Raw genomic sequence first — 19,379 nt, 5'->3', positions numbered from 1 at the left:
CATTAAAATACACAATTGTATAATAATCAGATAAAAGGCAAATATTATGGTAAATCTTTAACCATTCGAGAGACTAACACAGGCCACACGAAACCTGGGTTTACTCAATGTTGAAAACGTTCGTAATGACCACAAACCCTTTCTCTGTTAATACATTTAAAAAATAACAACTTACCCACTCAGAAGCTTTAAAATTGCACGATGAAAGGGCTGTAAATCACCGAGGAGAAAATTAAAAAATATATATCGTGGAAGTGAGAATCAGGCATCCGAGTTCGTGTACATGGCTCCACCTGCCTGTCCGCAGTTTTCCCCCGCGTTGCTGCCAAGAAAAAAAGTAACGTTGTACCGACGTTTGTTCCGTTGCAGTTTTTTAAAAAGGTGGGGAAAATACATTATTTGATTCAATACTGATCTGTCACTGAATTTAGCGCCTGTTAGTGTTAGAACCGTTGGACAGCGAGCCCACTGTGAGCCGGTTCTGGTCCTGTAAGGGTGACGGTTCTGGTTAGGAATTCATGTGAGCAAAAATAAAACACTTTGTTAATTTATACAAACATAACTGAAGGCTCCGCCTCTCTGCAAAACATCGTGATGAGATCACTATCAATGTAAAATTAAAAGGGACAAGTCGATGAATTAAGCGCACTTCAGAAGTCAGTTTTGGCCAATTTCTTGTAAAAGCAATGAAACTGCTTATGTCTCAACGCTTCAGTCTTTACTTGGTAAATTATTTTAAGGTCCTCTACACCGAAACTAATGTACAGTTTAGAAGCTGCTTCCCTTATTGAATATTGTAGCGTCCCAGAAGCGGGCTGCCTTATAAGTCTGAGGATTTGATCCACAGTCTGCCCAGTTCAAGCAGACTCACTTCCCCTTTCCCCCTTCCTGTTAGAAGAGGTTACTGATGGTGGAGGGTGGGACTACAGTTCAATTCAAGGTGCTTTATTGGCATGACTGATGGGTACAATCAGTGTTGTAAAAGCAAATAAAATTAACATGAAACAAAACAAAAAATAAATATAAAATAAAATCTACAGACATTTACAACGAAGATATATCATAAAATATATACATATTTTACATATCTATACATATAATTTACATATAATGTAAACATATGGAGCATTATTGGGACACAGCCTCACTGTTCCTCAGGCTGGGACAGGAGATCACATACTGGGTTGCCAGTTCAACTGAGTTCCCTCCTCCCTCTCCCAGTCGGATTAGGACCCGTTGTGATTCTGGCAGGTGTGGGAACTCTGGGATTAGATTTCTGAATTTAGGGAAGAATGTTTCTCTAATCCCAGAATATCAGAATATCTGCCACAGTGCAGAAGAAAGTGCACCACTGTCTCTATGTACTTTCAGAAGGAGTTTGTTCTGTCTGTGTTTCTGGTACGCCACCTGGAGGCAGAACTTTCTGAGTGGAGGATTCTTCAGACTCACGAGTGAATTTGTAAGTGCAATTGGATGTGTGTGTGCATGTGCGTATACCCATATGTCCATCAATACACCCCCGACCTACATCATAACCTGTTTCTTTCCATAAGTCAAGCAGGAGGAAGTGCTCTGAAATATATACATTTAGTTATGTAAGACATGCAAGGAGACACATGCAAGTCACATTTCTGAGAGCTTTATGTTGAGAAACAGGTTTGTCACTGGTAGGGGCATATATACTCTCAGAAGGAGTTTGCTCTGCCCATGTTTCTGGTATGCCAACCTGAAGGCAGAAAATAGCATTTCTGAGCGGCGGGTTCTTCAGTCTCACGAGTGGACTTGTAAGTGTTACTGGACATGTGTGTGCATGTGTGTGCGTGTGTATGCCCATATGTCTTTCAACACACCCCTGACCTACATCATAACCTGTTTCTTTCCACAAGTCAAGCATGAGGAAGTGCTCTGAAATATATACTAATATATTAAATATTAGTTATGTTAGACATGCAAGGAGTCACACTTCTGAGCATTTTATGTTGAGAAACAGGTTTATCAGTGACAGGAGTGGATAGTATCCTTTAGGTTTCAGGGAAGGAAGGGACATTTACAAGGCTTTCATCTTTTAGTGGGGATAACAATTTGTGAAAAAGTAGTCTGTAATTACTTTTCTACAAAAAAGCCTTTCAATGAAAAGTTAGGATGGTTATATCTACCTTGAGATAGCTTGGTTGTGGTTATCAGTGCTGACACTAAACACTCATGTGTACCCTGGGAGGCTATGGGGAGGCAATGTTGTGCAGCCAGTTGAGGATACCCAGGCCCAACCCCAGTGACACTCAGCTGATTGTGGGTTCCTTGTAAGACAAATTAATAACACTTTATTGGCCATATACAATTTCTTGTATTAAGAATTTGTCTTTTTCACATACCCCAACTTGCTCTCCACGAGACACACAGACAGGGAGAGAAGCTTGGCATCAGAGCGCAGGGTCAGCCATTTATACAGCACCCCTGGAGCAGCTGGGGTTAAGAGCCTTGCTCAGGGGCCCAATACAGTAGGATTCTTCTGCTGGCAACTGGATTTGAACCAGCAATCTTCCAGCCACAGGCGCAGATCCTTAGCCACAGAGCCAACGACCACAAAACACACTTTCTGTGTTTGTGAGTGTGTTAGTAGCTCAGAACACTCCAGTTCCTCTTGTCATTTTATTTTATTTTTGCCTCTGCCTGTAATTGATTTGTGTCCTAATGTTTTTTCTGCTTTTTTCTTTTTAAAGTCACAGGCTCAAACTTCTTATGTTAAGATGAGTTTGACTTAAAAAAATGACCATCTTAAATCTTTAAAATCACTCCAAATATAGGCAAAAAGATAAAGGAGACAACAGAGAATCCCTCAGCAATCAACACACACAACAGAAGAGGAGACATAGAGATAGAGAGATAACAGAATAATAACACAATAGTGGCAGGACCTTTCACTCAGCAGTATCTCCACAGGCAGTGGAATGGCTTTCGGGTGAAGGCCCTGAAACTGCATTTGGGAGTGACAGCGACACATTAAAGGTTGTAATTAAGAGAAAGCGCCAGTGATTTTAGCGAGAGTGCTCAGATTGGCAGAGCAGGAAATACATATTTTAAAGCTGGTATTGCCCTGAGAGAAAATAAAAACGGAAGCAATTAATTAATGCAGTGTCGACGTTTCTGGAACCCTGTAATCTTCATCTTAGAGATTCACCGATTTTTTTACCCAGAAATCAGCATGAAAGCTTTAGTCCCTCATGAGGTGATGGGTTTTTTCATCACCAAAATTTGAACCAACTATTTCTGGACCTTGATATTATTATATCAGGTCTGTGGTACAAAGTATTTCCAAATTTCATCAACAAGTAAACAGGAAACAATTTTACTTTAACTTTTGATTATGAAAATATATTTTACACATACTGCACTGTAGTGGCTTTAAAATGACCGTGGTCTCAAACTGTATATGTAGTATATTTATATAGTATACCAAGCACACTGCAGTTCACTGATGTGTACGTTACTGTTTCGGTGTATCTGTGGATATGGGTTCATGTGATTTCTGTATGTGGCATATTCTGAATCATACCCTTTGTTCTCGTATTTGATTTAGGTGTTTTAAAACTACATCACATCACACACTGTTACGTTTACACCCCCACTCCTCATTGCAGTACATAGTCTAACAGTGTGACTTAACAATATGTAAGACAAACTATTTCAGGAATAAAAAAAAAATCGTATTTGATTTATTGTAAAACTAACACTAACATCAAGACAGCACATGCATAAGGGGAATGCTTATGCTTATGTGAAAAAAGGCCGCACAAAGATGCGTATAAATAAAAGAAACTAAGGTTTCTAAAATTGCAACCAGGTGCTAGATGTTGTTTAAATAAAAATTGTGAAAATGTTCTCAAAACACGATCTTCAAAACGCCTGTGGTTTGAAGGCACTACGTTCACTATATGCACTATGCATGCAAAGGTATTGACATCTGAAACATTGTGTCTCAAAAATAGTTGTTTTAATGAGAAAGTGAAGGTTGTGAAAACAACAACATATTACCCTGAATAAAATACAAGCAATTTGAAATGAGTATTTATCATTTTTAAAAATAATATTGACGATAATGTTCAGAGATGTTATTATACTTTGGATCCAGAGGTCTTTAATTTAAGGCTTGTTGTAAACAGGCTTTTACTCCCACCATGGACAGTATTGTCTTTTGCTGACTCATTCATGTTATTCATTTATTAATATTACTTCTAACAAGATGTGATATATGAAAATAATAAAAATCTCAACATCAATTGGGACGGTGCAGTGGCTCTGTGCCTGTGGCTGGAAGGTTGCCAGTTCAAATCCCGTGGCCAGCAGAGGAATCCTACAACGTTGGGCCCCTGAGCGAGGCCCTTAACCCCAGCTGCTCCAGGGGTGTCATATAAATGGGTGACCCTGCACTCTGACCCCCAGCTTCTGTCCCTGTCTGTGTGTTTCATGGAGAGTAAGCTGGGGTATGTGAGAAGACATATTCCTCATACAAGAGATTGTATATAGCCAATAAAGTGATCTTATCTTGTATAGTGTACATATTATATACTATTTTATTTTTTGAGAATGAGTCTTCATTTGTTAAGATTAAAATTTGTGTCCTGACCGGGAATCGAACCCAAATATTTCCAAAATAACCACAAGAGAACAAGTTAAAGAAATCAATGCAGATGTTTCAGAAGAAACTACTACCAGCTATGTAAATATGTTACATTTAGATCCATAAATTAATATTTTACTGACGTTCAGAAACTATTTTTATTTTCAGCTACCAAAATTTCTTTAGTTTCATGATTCCATATTAATATTCCTTTTTAACTCGTTTTTAAAAGTGCTACAGCTTTTTTTACAATAATGAAAAGTATTCATAGAAAAAGGTTATAGCTTTTTAATAAAGTATATAAACTTAATATATTTAGGATGAGCACATCAAAACTTTTCCAAATCTATATTCAAAACCTTCTTTTTGAGTATATATCCACAGTAAGAGACCAAGTTAAAGACTGACTTTGATGCAGAAAATGTTTATGATGAAGTTGGAAAACCTTTTTTTTTATTTTTAGCTCCAGATTTATAACTTTCAGAGACGTTATGCTTCTTTTATTTTTATTGTCAGCTATAAGTTACAACATTCCATATGAATATCCCATGTTAAAATCATTCACTGTAGCAATAGAGGCTGTTTACTGAACACCTAAGACACAGATCAGTAGTCCTTACTTCCATTCTCCATCATCCTTCCTGCACCCCAATTTCCCCTGTGCAATTACCCTGGGTCCCGCTCCTCTCTAAATGGGGGTCCCAGCCTCCTCATCCCACAATCAGGAGGCTCCCCCCTTTACCAAGTGAGGTTGAGCCAAAAATGATTGTTCTTAAAAAAAGAACACAAAGCACCTGATTCTTGGATGCCTTTATTCATAAAATGATCTCTCAGTTATTGAATTGAACAAATCACCTATCTAATGGATCACAATGGGAATTGTACCATACCATTAAAAACTGGGAATTTACTGGTGACCCCTCAAACCTGCAGGACTGGGGCTTGGCAGGAAACTCTGTAGAAAAAGATACAGGTTTACCAGGAACTACAGAAAAAAAAAACCTGCCCTTTCTCAGAATTAGATAATACAAGACAATGCAATAGAATGGAATTAGTACGGAAAATGTTTGTCACGTCACTGGTCGGACAGCATACCCTCACTGCAGAAACAATGGGACTTTTAATCTCAGTTTCTCTTGTGAAAGTTAAACTACTGCTAAAGGCATAACTCACATTTAAAAAGCTGTGTGTCTCTGACAAGCTCTTGATGAATGATGGTGTGCATCAGGGCTTAAAAAAAAAGCAAAACTTATTTAAAAATAAAAAGGGGCTGACAGAGGAATTGTTACTTTGAGCTCCACCAGTAGTGTGAGCCCTGTTTGTATCTGTTGTCTCCACTCTCCCTGTGTCTCCTGTCCTGTCATGTGTGTTTATTACTAATAGATTCTCTGTTATCTCCTCTCTCACTGTGTCTCCTGTCCCGTTGTGTGTGTTTATTACTAATAGATTCTCTGTTATCTCCTCTCTCACTGTGTCTCTTGTCTTCTTGTGTGTGTTTATGAAGGATGGATTCTCTGTGTTTATTTCAAACACACTGACTGGGTGAGTAGTGAGAAGTGGGAGATCAATAGAATCTGGATCTGCTTCGAGCCTCAGTAAGGAAGTTTGAAAGAGAGCAGTAGAGAAGGGGAGGGTGAGAAGAGGGAGGGTGGAGTGTATCAGGCAGGTGATAGGTGACAGGCAGGGATAAAAGCAGGGGACAGTGGAGGCAGGTCCCATTGTAAGCCATGGCACTGCGGGGCCAACTACTCTCCCTGCTGACTCTGCTGCTGTCAGTGACAGGTAGGCTGCGGTTTATCTCTCACCTGTCTGTCAGTGAGTGTGTGTGTGCGCACCTGTCTGCCTGCGCACCTGTGTGTTTCTCTGTGGGTCTGTTGCCCAGTCAGTGTCGGCGTGTCTCTGAGTCCGCCAGCCTTCTCTTCAGTCCTGACCTGGGCCGATCACTTCAGATCTGCAGCAGATCCACCTGAGAGCCAGTCACAGACTCTACCAGCTGTGTCTGTGTCTCACTGAAGTGATCGGCACTCAAGGGATCCAAAAACCAAGTGTCAGCCAGATCAATTAACTTGACTGGCTGAAACAACGCCATCCTTCTCGTTTCATGGTAGCTTCTGTTCCTCTGGAGGTGGTCATCTGCCACAGTCTTCCTCTACAAGTTAGTCGTTTCTTACTGCACTTTGTACTGACTTTATTAAGGGATCCAAGGGTTTTGCAATAGTTTTGCCAAGCGAGCACTGTGTTTCACTGCGCTAGACTGGTGGAAATCATTTCAAGGTTCAGATCCAGAGCCTTTACACCTATAAAGCTGGTGGCTGACATCTCTAGGAAAGTACAAGAACAGTGCTTGGAGTACTGGTTCCCAATCCTGTTCCTGGGTTTCAGTCCAGCCCACCTTCATGAAATAATTGAAGACTTAATCGATCTAAGAAGTTGCTTTGTTGGAGTGTTTGCGTTTTGTTTCTAGTCACAAGTTTGGGATTTTATTTCATTTTCAAAATACGAAGGGCAGAGCTCCAACATGTGTAAGAGCTGGGAGCAAACAGTTCAAATTAACCTTAAGTCAATGAAGGGTTTGATTGTGTCACTGTGGGCTCTGCTGGAGCAATAACCAACAGGTATGTGGGTCACCAGGGCCAGGACTGGGAACCCCTGTTTTAGATGTCGAGAGAGTGTATCCAGATAAACACACACAGCAGTGTCTGAACCCGAGATGGATTTCTCACTACCTCTGTCATCGGGCTACACTGCTGCCAGTCGCCTTCTGAACGAGCGCTGACTCCAGGGCTCTGTGAAATCAGGGGTCCTGGAGTGCAGTGTGAGCTGTGGGGGAGAACGCAGACATACAAGGGTAACAGAGGCACTGGAGCGCTGCACCGCCACTCAAGCAGAACATCAACATACTGTACTGCCAATATCTTACTGCACGCTAGCAAGGTGTCCTGGAAAACACGTTTAGTTAGTATTTAGTACGATTTGCTGCTATCTGGCCAAGTTGATCAACCTGCTTATACCTGCTCTTCAATAACAATCAAGCCACTTTTATGTTGAAGCAGGTAGCTTCATCCTGCCTAAGCAGGAAACATATTTCTCCTTGGTTTTGAGGAAATGTGTTACTAAATGGTTGAGAACAGCAACACTGGAATACAAGATTCAGTCTACTTCGATCCCGTTCATTTCCCGACAAGCTGAACTCTGGCACAAGACAAGTACCTGTTGGTTTTTGTTCCAGCAGAGCCCTCAGTTCCACAATCAAAACCCATTCATTGTCTTTGTTTGTTCCCAGAAGTACAACATGTTGGAGCTTAAACCGTTGTATTTTGTAAGTAAAATAAAATCCCAAACTTGTGACTAGAAATACTATGCAAATATTCCACTGAAGCAACTTCTTAGCTCAATTAAGGCTTCAATTATGTAATTAAAGGGGGAAAGGAAAGAAACCCAGCAGGTGTGTGTGTGTGGGGGGGGGTTGTGCACCAGGACCAGGACTGCGAACCACTGCTCTATGGAAACCAGTTACAGTAATGATATTGAGATGTGATATTGAATAACTTGTCCATAAATCAACTGCGTACAGTTGCCATATTTCTAAACACTCTTGATATTATTTTCTAACCGCTTCTTCCAATCAAGGGTCAAGGGGGAGTCAGAGTAAAGTAGCAGGAAAGCATCAGTAAAGTGGCAGTAAAAGGCTCTTGATACAATATGATATAATGCAAGCTATCACAGCTCTCTGTGGCCAAGGTAATGTAAGTACAGGAAGTACCGAATTACAAAGGGCTTGTGTTCACATTTCATGTGTAAGCAGGCTTCTAGGAACCCAGAGTGCATTTCCCTCTAGAAGCAATGTGAGAAATGGGGCTGATGTACCTCAAAAGCCTTTTGAACCCACAATGCAGCTGAACTCTGTCTGATTGTCGCAACCCTAGGACAATTGACCCACGTCTGACTTGGCCATTCTCTCTTCTCTGATCAGTTTATCATGCTGTCATTCCAAACTGGTGGCCTTTCCTTCTTACAGGTGTGTCGCTAGCACTGCTCTACAACGATCAGCTTAGCGTCCATGATTCGGGTTGTATTCTGGATCACTAATGGGAAGAGAAACTGCTAAAATTTCAGATGGATTCATAGATGATTTCGTAGGAAAAGATCTGTAGCTGTTCGGCAGTTTTATCAAGTGGTTTCTTCTCCAAGTCAGCTTGTTTGAAATGGTATTATAAAAAAGTCAAAGGCTCACACTTGCAGAGCTCAGAGGAATGGGCAAAGATCTGAGGTAAAAATGCTACAGACAGCTCCAGTAACTGCTAGAAGGATTGTACATCACTCCCTGTTTTGCTGCTATGGTTCAAGTTTAGTGGGATATTGGAACCGTTTTTTTCCAAGTGCGAGGTTGTCGAGCAGCAACCAGGAAAATCACCTTCCTGAACTCACAGGGAGTAATCAAAACAACATAGATACTACTGATGATGATGATGATGATGATGAGGTGGAGTTTGCTCAAAAAAACTGGGTTTCAACACCCATAATCTTACCATCAGGAGCCTGGGATCTGTAATTATCGATCACTTAGTCAGAATTTCAGTTTATCATTTCATCTGAAGGACTGCTCCTTCCACAGTACAGTGTCCCCAGTCACCACACTGAGCCACCGAGTTCTACTTTGAAAATCTGGCTTTGAGAGCACGTGTCCCCATCAGGTCTTCAATTTCAGTGTTTTTCCAGATCCGAACTGAAAGACCTTAAACAGGACGTGGCTCTCAAAACTTTGGTACAGCATTCCGTACTGCGTACTGCTGGAATCACAGGTTTTTTCTGCAAAAGGTTACGAAACTTGCCCAGCTGGAATTTCTTTTTCCTGGTTTAGCCTGGTTTAACCATGTTTCGTTAGAATTCACGGAAATCATTTTTCAGGTAAGAGGTGTCATGCAGATGTTACTTCTGAGGCTGATGAATAAAAATAATTTTCTTTTTTGATAACAAATCCAGAGTGACTGACAGTGCTCAGAAACACATCTTTTACTTATACACAGAAACAGGAAACAAGTACTACGAAGTACAATGAAATAACTAAAAATTACAACAACACTGGTAAAGAATGTGAAAAAATCCACAATAATACCTAAGAAGAAATGTCATAATGTACTTTGAAAATTGAATGAACTGATTTATTCTAACACTTTCAGCAGTATCATTGGCACTGCCTGAGGGTTCTGTTGTTGGGTTATCTTGTTCGGGACTGAAGAGATTCAGTTCCTTGGGCCCATCAGCGCAGGAGATTCATTCAAGGCTGTATCCAGGCTGTACCTGTGCTGGAGGTGGGCCCGGTACCTGAAACCACTTTCTAGTGACATTTGATGTTTGATGTTCGCTTTTTCCTTGTTCCTTTTGAAAACTGAAAATTTCTGTTCTTTGTATGGTTCAGTGTGGCTCCACCTGTCTGTGGTTAGAAGCAGTTAGAAAATAATATCAAGAGTGTTTAGAAATAAGTCAACTGTGTGTAGTTGATTTATGGACACATTATTCGCCACATCTATATGTGTATATATCTACATATATCACATCTCAATATCATTACTGTAACTGGTTTCCATAGACCAGTGGTTCGCAGTTCTGGTCCTGGTGCCCCCCCCCCACACCCGCTGGGTTTCTTTCCTTCCCCCCTTTAATTAGATAATTGAAGCCTTAATTGAGCTAAGAAGTTGCTTCATTGGAATATTTGCATATTATTTCTAGTCACAAGTTTGGGATTTTATTTCACTTCAACTTCGTTTCAAACTACAAAGGTTTCAACTACCTGTCTGTCTGTTAGGGTCGGTCAGTCTGTCCTGAGCCGTTTCAACCAGCGAAAGAGAGGATCTTGGCACCCAGCCTCTCAGCTGTTCTGGCAGTTTCCTCCTTCTAACGTTTTAATCCACCCTGCTTTTTCCCCTTGAACCAATCTCTCCCTTATTTGATGTGGAGAAAGGCATGCGGGCCTGCACAAGTATAATCACATGTGTAATGTATGATCGGTATGTATAATCACACGTGCAGGCTTGTTCTCAATCTCATCAGGGAGATCATATCTCGGCTCGTTTCCCTGTCACTCCTGATTCCACTCCCACTGGAGACACTGACAACCTCTCCAAACCACAGACAAGGAGGATTAGCTCTTTCTTCCAGCTGATTCACTGCTGAAGTGTCTCCAGCTGACAGTATAACAGCTATCGAGGATTCTCAGGAGCCACGTTGCCTATTGGCCCCCAACTGAAGTTTTATGTTCATTCACAAAATGGAAAAAAAAAGCCAAAACAAGTCTAAGATGTATTAAAATGATAAAGATTGCCAAACAACAGAGAGTAAAGAGCACAGCTAAAGAAATAATAGCGGTTAGGAAAACACCAGTATATGGAGAAGGAATGATAAAGTGGAATGAGGAATAAGAAATTGTACATAGGGAAGAGATGGGACTATGGCACAGTAATGAGCATTGCTGTCTTTCAATGTTGGGGCCCTGGGTTCAATTCCTGGGAGGCTGTCTGTGTGGAGTTTGTATGTTCTCGTCGTTCTTGCGTGGGTTTCGTCCAGGGCCTCCTGTTTCCTCCCACAGTCCAAAGACATACCGGTAGGTCAGTAAAAACTGACCCTGGTGTGTGTGTGTGTGTGTGTGTGTGTGTGTTCTGTCTGTACCCTGTCTCGTGCTCACTGCTTGCTGGGATACACTCCAGCTCCCCTGTGACCCTGTATTGGATAAAATGGTAAGAAAAGGCATGGATTGATTTAAGGAAGAAGGAACAGGGACATGGGTTCAAACTAGACAAACCCTGCTGGTGTCTATAGAGCTGGACAAAATGTGGAGGTGAAAAGGTTAGGAGCTCACAACTTGACACACGGGTTCAACATTAATGTCCTCCTTCTCGTCTAAAAAATGTCCATTTCACCCAGGAGACAGCAAGACATTCCTGTGCAAGTTTCACAGAGAAACATTTCCTCATTCCCAGAAACATTCCTTCATTCATGCATCTGGATTCCTTTCATATCTACATGTCTTGTAAATGCAGATAAGATCTCATCTTAATCCAAAAGTATTTTTTAAATTAATAATAATAATACTTACTTACACTTATATATCGCTTTTCTGGACGCTCCACTCAAAGCACTTTAATAGGGATTCCCCTCCACAACAACCAATGTGCAGCATCCACCTTGATGACGTGACAGCAGCCATAATGCACCAGAATGCTCACCACACAGCAGCTCTCAGTGGGGAGGAGAGCAGAGTGATGAAGCCAGTTCAGAGATGGGGGTTATTAGGAGGCCATGATGGGTAAAGACCAGGGGGAAATTTGGCCAGGACACCGGGGTGACACCCCCTACTCTTTTTGAGAAACACCCTGGGATTTTTAAAGACCGCAGAGAGTCAGGACCTCAGTTTTATGTCTCATCCGAAGGATGGCACCTGTTTACAGTATGGTGTCCCCGTCACTATACTGGGGCATTAGGACCCACATGGACCACAGGGTGAGCACCCCCTGCTGGCCCCACTAACACCTCTTCCAGCAGTAACCTTATTTTTTCCCCAGGAGGTCACCCAACCAGGTACTGACCAGGCTCACACCTGTTTAGCTTCAGTGGGTTGCCAGTTGTGAGTTGCAGAGTGATATGGCTGCTGGCAATTGTGTGACTTAACTGAAAACTCCAAGAAGGAGAAGGCTAGACTGTTAGTTTCTGATATACTCAGATAACTGGAAAAACAGCCTGATGATTCCTGATTCTTGCTACACTTGCATAACTGAATAAACACGATCCGTCTTTTAGATTCCTGATACACGGAGATGACTGGAGAAACACCAAAATGAGTTTTTATTAGATTCCTGATCCAATGGCATAACTGCACGATCGCTTGATGAGTCTCTGATATTTGGAAAAAGACACAGGGGCTGATGTAGTGTGTCCAGCCTTGCTGACTACAGTCCATCAATTAGCTCTCAATCCAGTGTGTCCTTCACTTCTGTTGTAAATTAATAATTTCATAAACATATAATATTATATGATATAATTTCTCTAATTAATCTTTTCTTTTTCTTCCCTTTCAGAATCACAAGCCCAGACTGGTAAGAATATTGTTTGTAAAAAAGGAGTAGCATCGCTTCAAAATAATACAGATGAATCTTGAGTATCTCTCAGTAATAAACACAAACAACAGGACAGGAGACACATTGAGAGAGAGGAGATCACAGAGAATTCCTCAGTATTAAACACACACAACAGGATAGGAGACACAGTGAGAGAGACAGGAGATAGGCAGCTTGTTTGGCCCATCACACACAGCAGCCAATATACTCTCCAGCTGATCAATTCTGATTTGATAAAATGGTAGGAATGTATGTCCATCTCACAAAAAATGAAGTGAAATATCAAAATAATCAGCCAATTGCTTAGTCTTTACTAAAGCAAGAAACAGCAAGAAACACTCACACTAACGGAGCTCCTTCTTCTCTCTAAGCTCCAGTCTGTGGACAGGCTGTCCTCAACACCAGGATCATTGGGGGCCAGTCTGCCCAGCCGGGGTCCTGGCCCTGGCAGGCCAGTTTGCGTCTGAATGGGGCCCACAGATGTGGGGGGACCCTCATCAACAACCAGTGGGTGCTGACGGCTGCTCACTGCTTCGGGAGGTAAGGCAGAAGGACCTTTAACTCTGCAGTATCTCCACAGGCAGTGGAATGGCTTTCGGGTGAAGTCCCTGAAACTGTAATTGGGGGTGACAGTGACATATCAAAGGTTGTAATTAAGATAAAGCTGCTGTGATTTTAACGAAAGTGCTTAGACTGGCAGAGCAGGGAATAAATATTTTAAAGCTGGTATTGCCCTGAGAGAAAATAAAAACTGAAGCAGTGAATTCATGTACAGTAGTGTTGACGTTTCTGGAAACCCATAATCTTCATCTTAGAGATTCACCGATTTTTTTACCCGGCACGAAAGCTTTAGCCCCTCATGAGGTGATGGGGTTTTTCATCACCAAAATTTGAACCAACTTTTATAAATTGTGATTATGAAAATATATTTTACACATACTGCACTGTAGTGGCTTTTAAATGAGTGGGTGCTGACTGCAGCGCACTGCTTTTCAGGGTAGGAGAGAAACAGGACCCCCTCTCTCAGTATGTACAGTGCTGACAGGATCTGCAGAATGTGATGACTGTGAAATCTGATGAGCTCTTAAAGTCATCAGTGTCAGAGTAAATCGTGATTAGAATTGATAAATTCTCTATTTCTCTTTGTATGCTTCCTGCACTGTGTATTCACACTGGTCAGTCAGAAACTATATGTGCCATTCTCACGTTCTCTGCTCTTTCACTCTCCAGCTCCATGACTCCAAGTCAGTGGACAGTGTATCTGGGAGTGACAGACACGGGCTCTAGCACCAACACAGTGTCCAGCGGGGTCCTGCAGATCATCAAGCATCCAAACTATAACTCTGCAACCAACAACAATGACATCGCCCTGATGAAACTGAGCAGTTCTGTCTCCTTCAACAACTACATCCAGCCCGTCTGTCTGGCTAATACCAGCAGCTCCTTCTACAATGGGACCAGCTGCTGGGTCACTGGCTGGGGAGACACAGTTGAAGGTGGTGAGTGTATCCCAACGAAACACACTCCTTCGCCACAACCTTTCTTCCAATTCAACTGACGGTTCCAAGCTGTACTGACATTATATACCACACCAGAAGGCCTACTGGAATATCAGCACAGAAAATAAACACTGGCACTCTATTTGCAGATCATCTGAGCCTACATGATTTTACACCTGTGTAAAATGGTTGACATGGTTGACATGGTCGACATTTTCAAATTCCTGTAAAGATCTTTATCTTCTGGGACACTGGAGGGTTAGAAGATGAGGGCTCAGCAGATCCTGCTCCAGTTGTCCATCCCAGAGATGAGTTCCAGCTTGTGGGCACTTTATGGAAGTAACAAACTCTCTTGTCTTCCAGGGACAACTCTACCCTCGACCCTGCAGGAGGTCCAGCTGCCCATCATTGGGAACAGGCAGTGTGGGTGTTTGAATGATGTGGTCTTCGGAGCAAACAGTGTCACTGGCAACATGATCTGTGCGGGAGTGCTGGAGGGAGGCAAAGACTCCTGCCAGGTAACTTTCCTTGTATGTGTACATCGTATGTGTTGCCATACGGCACTGACCTGGAGAATGACGCATCTGTATGACTGACTTAGGAATTTACTCAGTGAAGCAAAGCTGACAGGTGAGAGCAGGGAATGCTGGCTGAAAGGGTTGCAAAGGTACAAGTAAAGGTTTATTCCATGCTGAAAAGAGAAGGAAAGAAACACAACGTTTCGACTGTGGAGCCTTCTTCAGGTAACAGGTGTGTCACCCGAAGAAGGCTCCACAGCCAAAACATTGTGTTTCTTCTCTTCTCTTTTCGGCATGGAATACAACTATACTTGTTCCTTTGCAGCCTACACATGCTGACGCAACCACCTACTTGATCTGGTTGGTTGCTAAGGATGTGTAGCAACAAGAAGACAGATGGAAATGTGGATGACCTACAGGTTTTATCTCATTATTGGAATCAGGGAGTCAGAGTGATTCAGGAAGACTCCTCAAAGTCTAACTGGCAAGCTGGTTTATGTGAGGAGCACTCCCATAAGCGAGTAGGAAACTCAATGACAGAGCATCTGACTTTGGACAGGGCTTAAGTATCCAGGAGGTGTTGAGGTAATCACCCATTAAGTGAGGACATGGACAGCTGCCCCAATCGAGTTCTAATGGTGCTGGGAGGTGCTTGTCTCCATGTGAAAAGTGGCCGGTTGGAGACTAGGGGCCATGAACTCAGACCTAGACCCACACTGTCTCATACATTGTGTCTATCTTGTCTTTTCTTCAGTTAGTGGACAGTAATGAGCTGTCTGTCAGTCAGTTCCTGTTCTAACAGTCTTCTCTCTCTCTCTGCAGGGAGACTCAGGGGGTCCCCTGGTCTGCAAGCAGGGCTCTGCCTGGGTTCAGGCTGGTGTTGTGAGTTTCGGTTATGGCTGTGCCCGTCCCAGTCTCCCAGGGGTGTACACCAGGGTGTCCCAGTACAAGGACTGGATTAATGGACAAGTGGGGTCGGGAGTCACAGGCTTTGTGACCTTCACCTCCAGTGGCACAGATGCTGACAGCAGCTTTACCTGTGGTCCGGATCCTACAGTTACTACAAGAGCACCACTGACCACTACTGTCGCTCCATCAATCACTTACCCCACCCCTCCGCCAGCCCCCATAGCACCAAATGGTAGATGAATGTTTGATTTATTATTTGATTAATTGTGTTTGTTATCATCTGGACTGATCAGGTCTTTCTTTCTCTCTGTGTTGTACCTGCAGAGTGTGGGCGAGTGCCCCTCAATCCCAGGATCGTAGGGGGGAACCCTGCCCAGGAGGGGTCCTGGCCCTGGCAGGCCAGCCTGCATTACTATTGGCAACACACATGTGGAGGATCCCTGATTAACCAGCAGTGGGTGCTGACGGCTGCACACTGTATCTCAGAGTAAGGAGAAACAGGAACGAGCAGTTTGTTGTCGGCCTGTCAGTAACCCCTCGAAAAGTAAAACTCAAATGTCATTACAGAATTCACAGGCAATTGTTCTGTTTAGTGTTTTCTAATATTAGTATAGTAAGGTAAAGGTGGTGATAACTGTTTTAAAAAAAACATGCTGCCAAAAGATGGCTCAAACTTTAAAGCACTTCTTCAAATCTGGTTTCCCACACAACTCCAACTTGAGTCCACGGTAGTGAAGGTCAGCGTTCTTCTGCTTTTACTGCTCAGAACCCAAATTTGGCACAGACTCTCCAGCACCAGCAGACTGAGCGCCTGACAGTGACAAGTCCTCTGCCCACAGAGGGAGGGGTAAAAACAGACTGACACGCTCAGTGTGCTCCTATTGCCTGTATACAAAAAATGCATCTACTGTATATTTTGAGACATAGAGGAGAAAAATTCACTTCCTGAGTCCACTAGTCGCCCCCAGAGGGCCCCGGAGATGAGAAAATTGGCCCCCTCACTCTTCCCTGACAGCCGAGTGAAAATGTATCAGTACTAACGCCGGTAATTGAGAGGACAATCAAAAGCTCACGCGGCTAATCAGGTGATCATGCCAGAGCCATGCCAGAACCACGCCATGAGTCCTCACTTCAGGCACACCCCTTTCTTAACACTCACCCTAAACCTTCTGATAAGAAGATCCGACAATGGAGCAACTTCACACTGGCTCTCTATCTCCATCAGAGATATATAGGACTTGGAGCTGGTGAAAAGGTGCAGTCTAAAACCCGTGCACTCTCACAATATTTACAGCACTCCAGCTAAGCTGAGCCAAGAGCCACGATTGGTCCAGACAGAATACTGCCATCGACCAATTAAAACACAGAAATGTTGACGATCGGACAGCATGACAGACTTTAGACATTGAGGCAGAACTTATGTTCTCGTTCTCTCTCCAGCCCCCTGAACACCTATCCGTGGACAGTGTACCTGGGCCGGCTGACACAGTTTGGCTCCAGCCCCAACGAACTGTCCAGGTCGGTCCAGCAGATCATTGTGCATCCTGCCTACAACTCTGTCACCAAGGACAACGACATCGCCCTGATGAGACTGAGCAGCCCTGTCTCATTCACCAGCTACATCCAGCCCATCTGTCTGGCCGACAACAGCAGCTCATTCTACAATGGGACTAGCTGCTGGGTCACTGGTTGGGGCTACACAGCTGAGGATGGTGAGTGGATCTCATTGGCATCGCGCTCCACACAGTCCTGCTTATAGGTGTGACTGTTCTATGAGTCTCATCTCCTTGTGCCAACACAGGCCACTCAATTTCAACCATATAAATATATACAGATGCAACCACTCAGAATGTGTGGCAAAGGTCTTGTCCACGGCAAGCTCATCACAACATGCCACAGCATCATTCGGCACACTGAATGTAACTTTTCACTGCCTAAAGAAGATCGATAGGTGGCACATGTGGTGCGTTAGATGTTGATGAACCGACAACTTTATTTGTCTTTCTACTGTACTTTAAATCCATTTAATAGGAAATATTAATATGGAATCATGTAACTAAAGGCAAATTGCAGAAGATAAAAATAAAAATAACCAAAGTATAATAACATACAATAAAGTTATTATAATTTATTTTAACATCTCTAAACCTCATTAACTATGTTTATTCACGAATATAAATATAAGATACATATATTGCTGTGAATGGTGGCTAAAAATAAGGTACACCTTCATAAACATTCTCTGCATCCAGGTCTTTAACTAGATCACTTATTATGTAATTATTTTGGGAAAGTTTTGACATGCTTGTTTTAATTACAATTTACACAATCCATATAAAGTTTCTGGAAAAACAAAATTGTACAAAGAAAATTATTTTTTATGTTGAACACAAGGTTTAAATTATTAAATGGTATAAAATCCTTTTTATATGTACGTCTAAATATAACTTTTAGAATTATACATTAAACTAATAATAATTTAGCCTCGAGACTCCATTCACACCACTTTTCAGGTGATGAGGACTAACCTCCACCACCAATATGTGGTCCCAGGGCCTGCTCAAGGGGGGGCAAAGGGGGTGGCCACCCAGGGCCCCATGCTTTGGGGGGACCTCGCGCTGGCCAGCCCAAGCCCCCGCCCCAGGGCAGCAGGACAACACCCCGAATGTTTTTGAGAAAACACTGTGGGATTTTTAATGATGGAACTTGGTTTTATGTCTCACCTGAAGAACAACACTTTTTTTACAGTATAATATTACCTTCACCATACTTCAGGACCCACCCACACACCGCAGGGTGAGCGTCCCCTAGTGGTCTCACTAACACCTATTCTGACAGCAACCCTAACTTTCTCAGGAGTCTCCCATCCAGGTACTAGCCAGGCTCACACTGCTGAGCTTCAGTGAGTTGGCTGTAGTGAGTTGCAGGGTGATATAGCTGTCTAGAGTCAGTCAATGAAATCATGCTTCCCGGATGCAGATGTAACTTCCTGACACTTAATGATCTGTCCTGTCTTTCAGGAGCTACTCTACCCTCGACCCTGCAGGAGGTCCAGCTGTCCATCATTGGGAACAGGCAGTGTGGGTGTCTGAATGATGTGGTCTTTGGAGCAAACAGTGTCACTGGCAACATGCTCTGTGCTGGAGTGCTGCAGGGGGGCAAGGACTCCTGCCAGGTTAAGACACTTCTTATGGTTTTGTTGCTGTCCCTCTCCCTCTCAGTCAGTGTGCTAAGAGTTGACGAATCTGACAAAGTCTCTTGGGTGCCCTTGCAATTCTCTTTCTCCATCTTTTGCACACCTACTGCTGAGTAAAATATGTTTCAGTCTACAAAAAAAATATTATTTTGTTCAAATAATAACTTGGGTCCTCGCATCTCTCTGTCTCTCTGCAGGGAGACTCAGGGGGTCCCCTGGTCTGTAAGCAGGGCCCTTCCTGGGTTCAGGCTGGTGTTGTGAGTTTCGGAGAGGGTTGTGCCCAGCCCAATTTCCCCGGTGTGTACACCAGAGTGTCCCAGTACAAAGATTGGATTAACACTCAGGTGGGATTGGCCACTACGGGCTTTGTGACCTTCAGCTCCAACAGCACAGACCCTGACAAGAACTTCACCTGCTCTCCATTCAAAATTACTCCAGTAGCCCCCAGTGGTAAGTGATAGCATGGTTAAATCAAATGTAATGTAATAATTTTCATGTAAGTACTTAAGTTATATTTATCTATCTGTC

General features: G+C 42.9%; 1 protein-coding gene across 1 annotated transcript in view; it reads left to right on the top strand.

The window, feature by feature from the left end:
• Positions 1 to 6,326: 6,326 nt before the first annotated feature.
• Positions 6,327 to 19,379, top strand: part of LOC148833984 (uncharacterized) — a 33,610-nt gene continuing 20,557 nt past the window's right edge. Inside the window, exons 1-10 of the mRNA XM_088915384.1 lie at positions 6,327 to 6,400; positions 12,691 to 12,708; positions 13,101 to 13,269; positions 13,960 to 14,228; positions 14,592 to 14,746; positions 15,569 to 15,887; positions 15,980 to 16,142; positions 17,096 to 17,367; positions 18,676 to 18,830; positions 19,049 to 19,301. Of these exons, the coding sequence (XP_088771510.1) occupies positions 6,346 to 6,400; positions 12,691 to 12,708; positions 13,101 to 13,269; positions 13,960 to 14,228; positions 14,592 to 14,746; positions 15,569 to 15,887; positions 15,980 to 16,142; positions 17,096 to 17,367; positions 18,676 to 18,830; positions 19,049 to 19,301 (1,828 nt within the window). The 5' untranslated portion in view covers positions 6,327 to 6,345. The remainder of the gene's footprint in view (positions 6,401 to 12,690; positions 12,709 to 13,100; positions 13,270 to 13,959; positions 14,229 to 14,591; positions 14,747 to 15,568; positions 15,888 to 15,979; positions 16,143 to 17,095; positions 17,368 to 18,675; positions 18,831 to 19,048; positions 19,302 to 19,379) is intronic.

The sequence above is a fragment of the Atractosteus spatula genome, chromosome 5, assembly GCF_055471065.1.
Source record: "Atractosteus spatula isolate fAtrSpa1 chromosome 5, fAtrSpa1.hap1, whole genome shotgun sequence".
NCBI lineage: Eukaryota > Metazoa > Chordata > Actinopteri > Semionotiformes > Lepisosteidae > Atractosteus > Atractosteus spatula.
The sequence above is the reverse complement of the archived record's forward strand: the minus strand, read 5'-3'. Positions and strand labels throughout refer to the sequence as shown.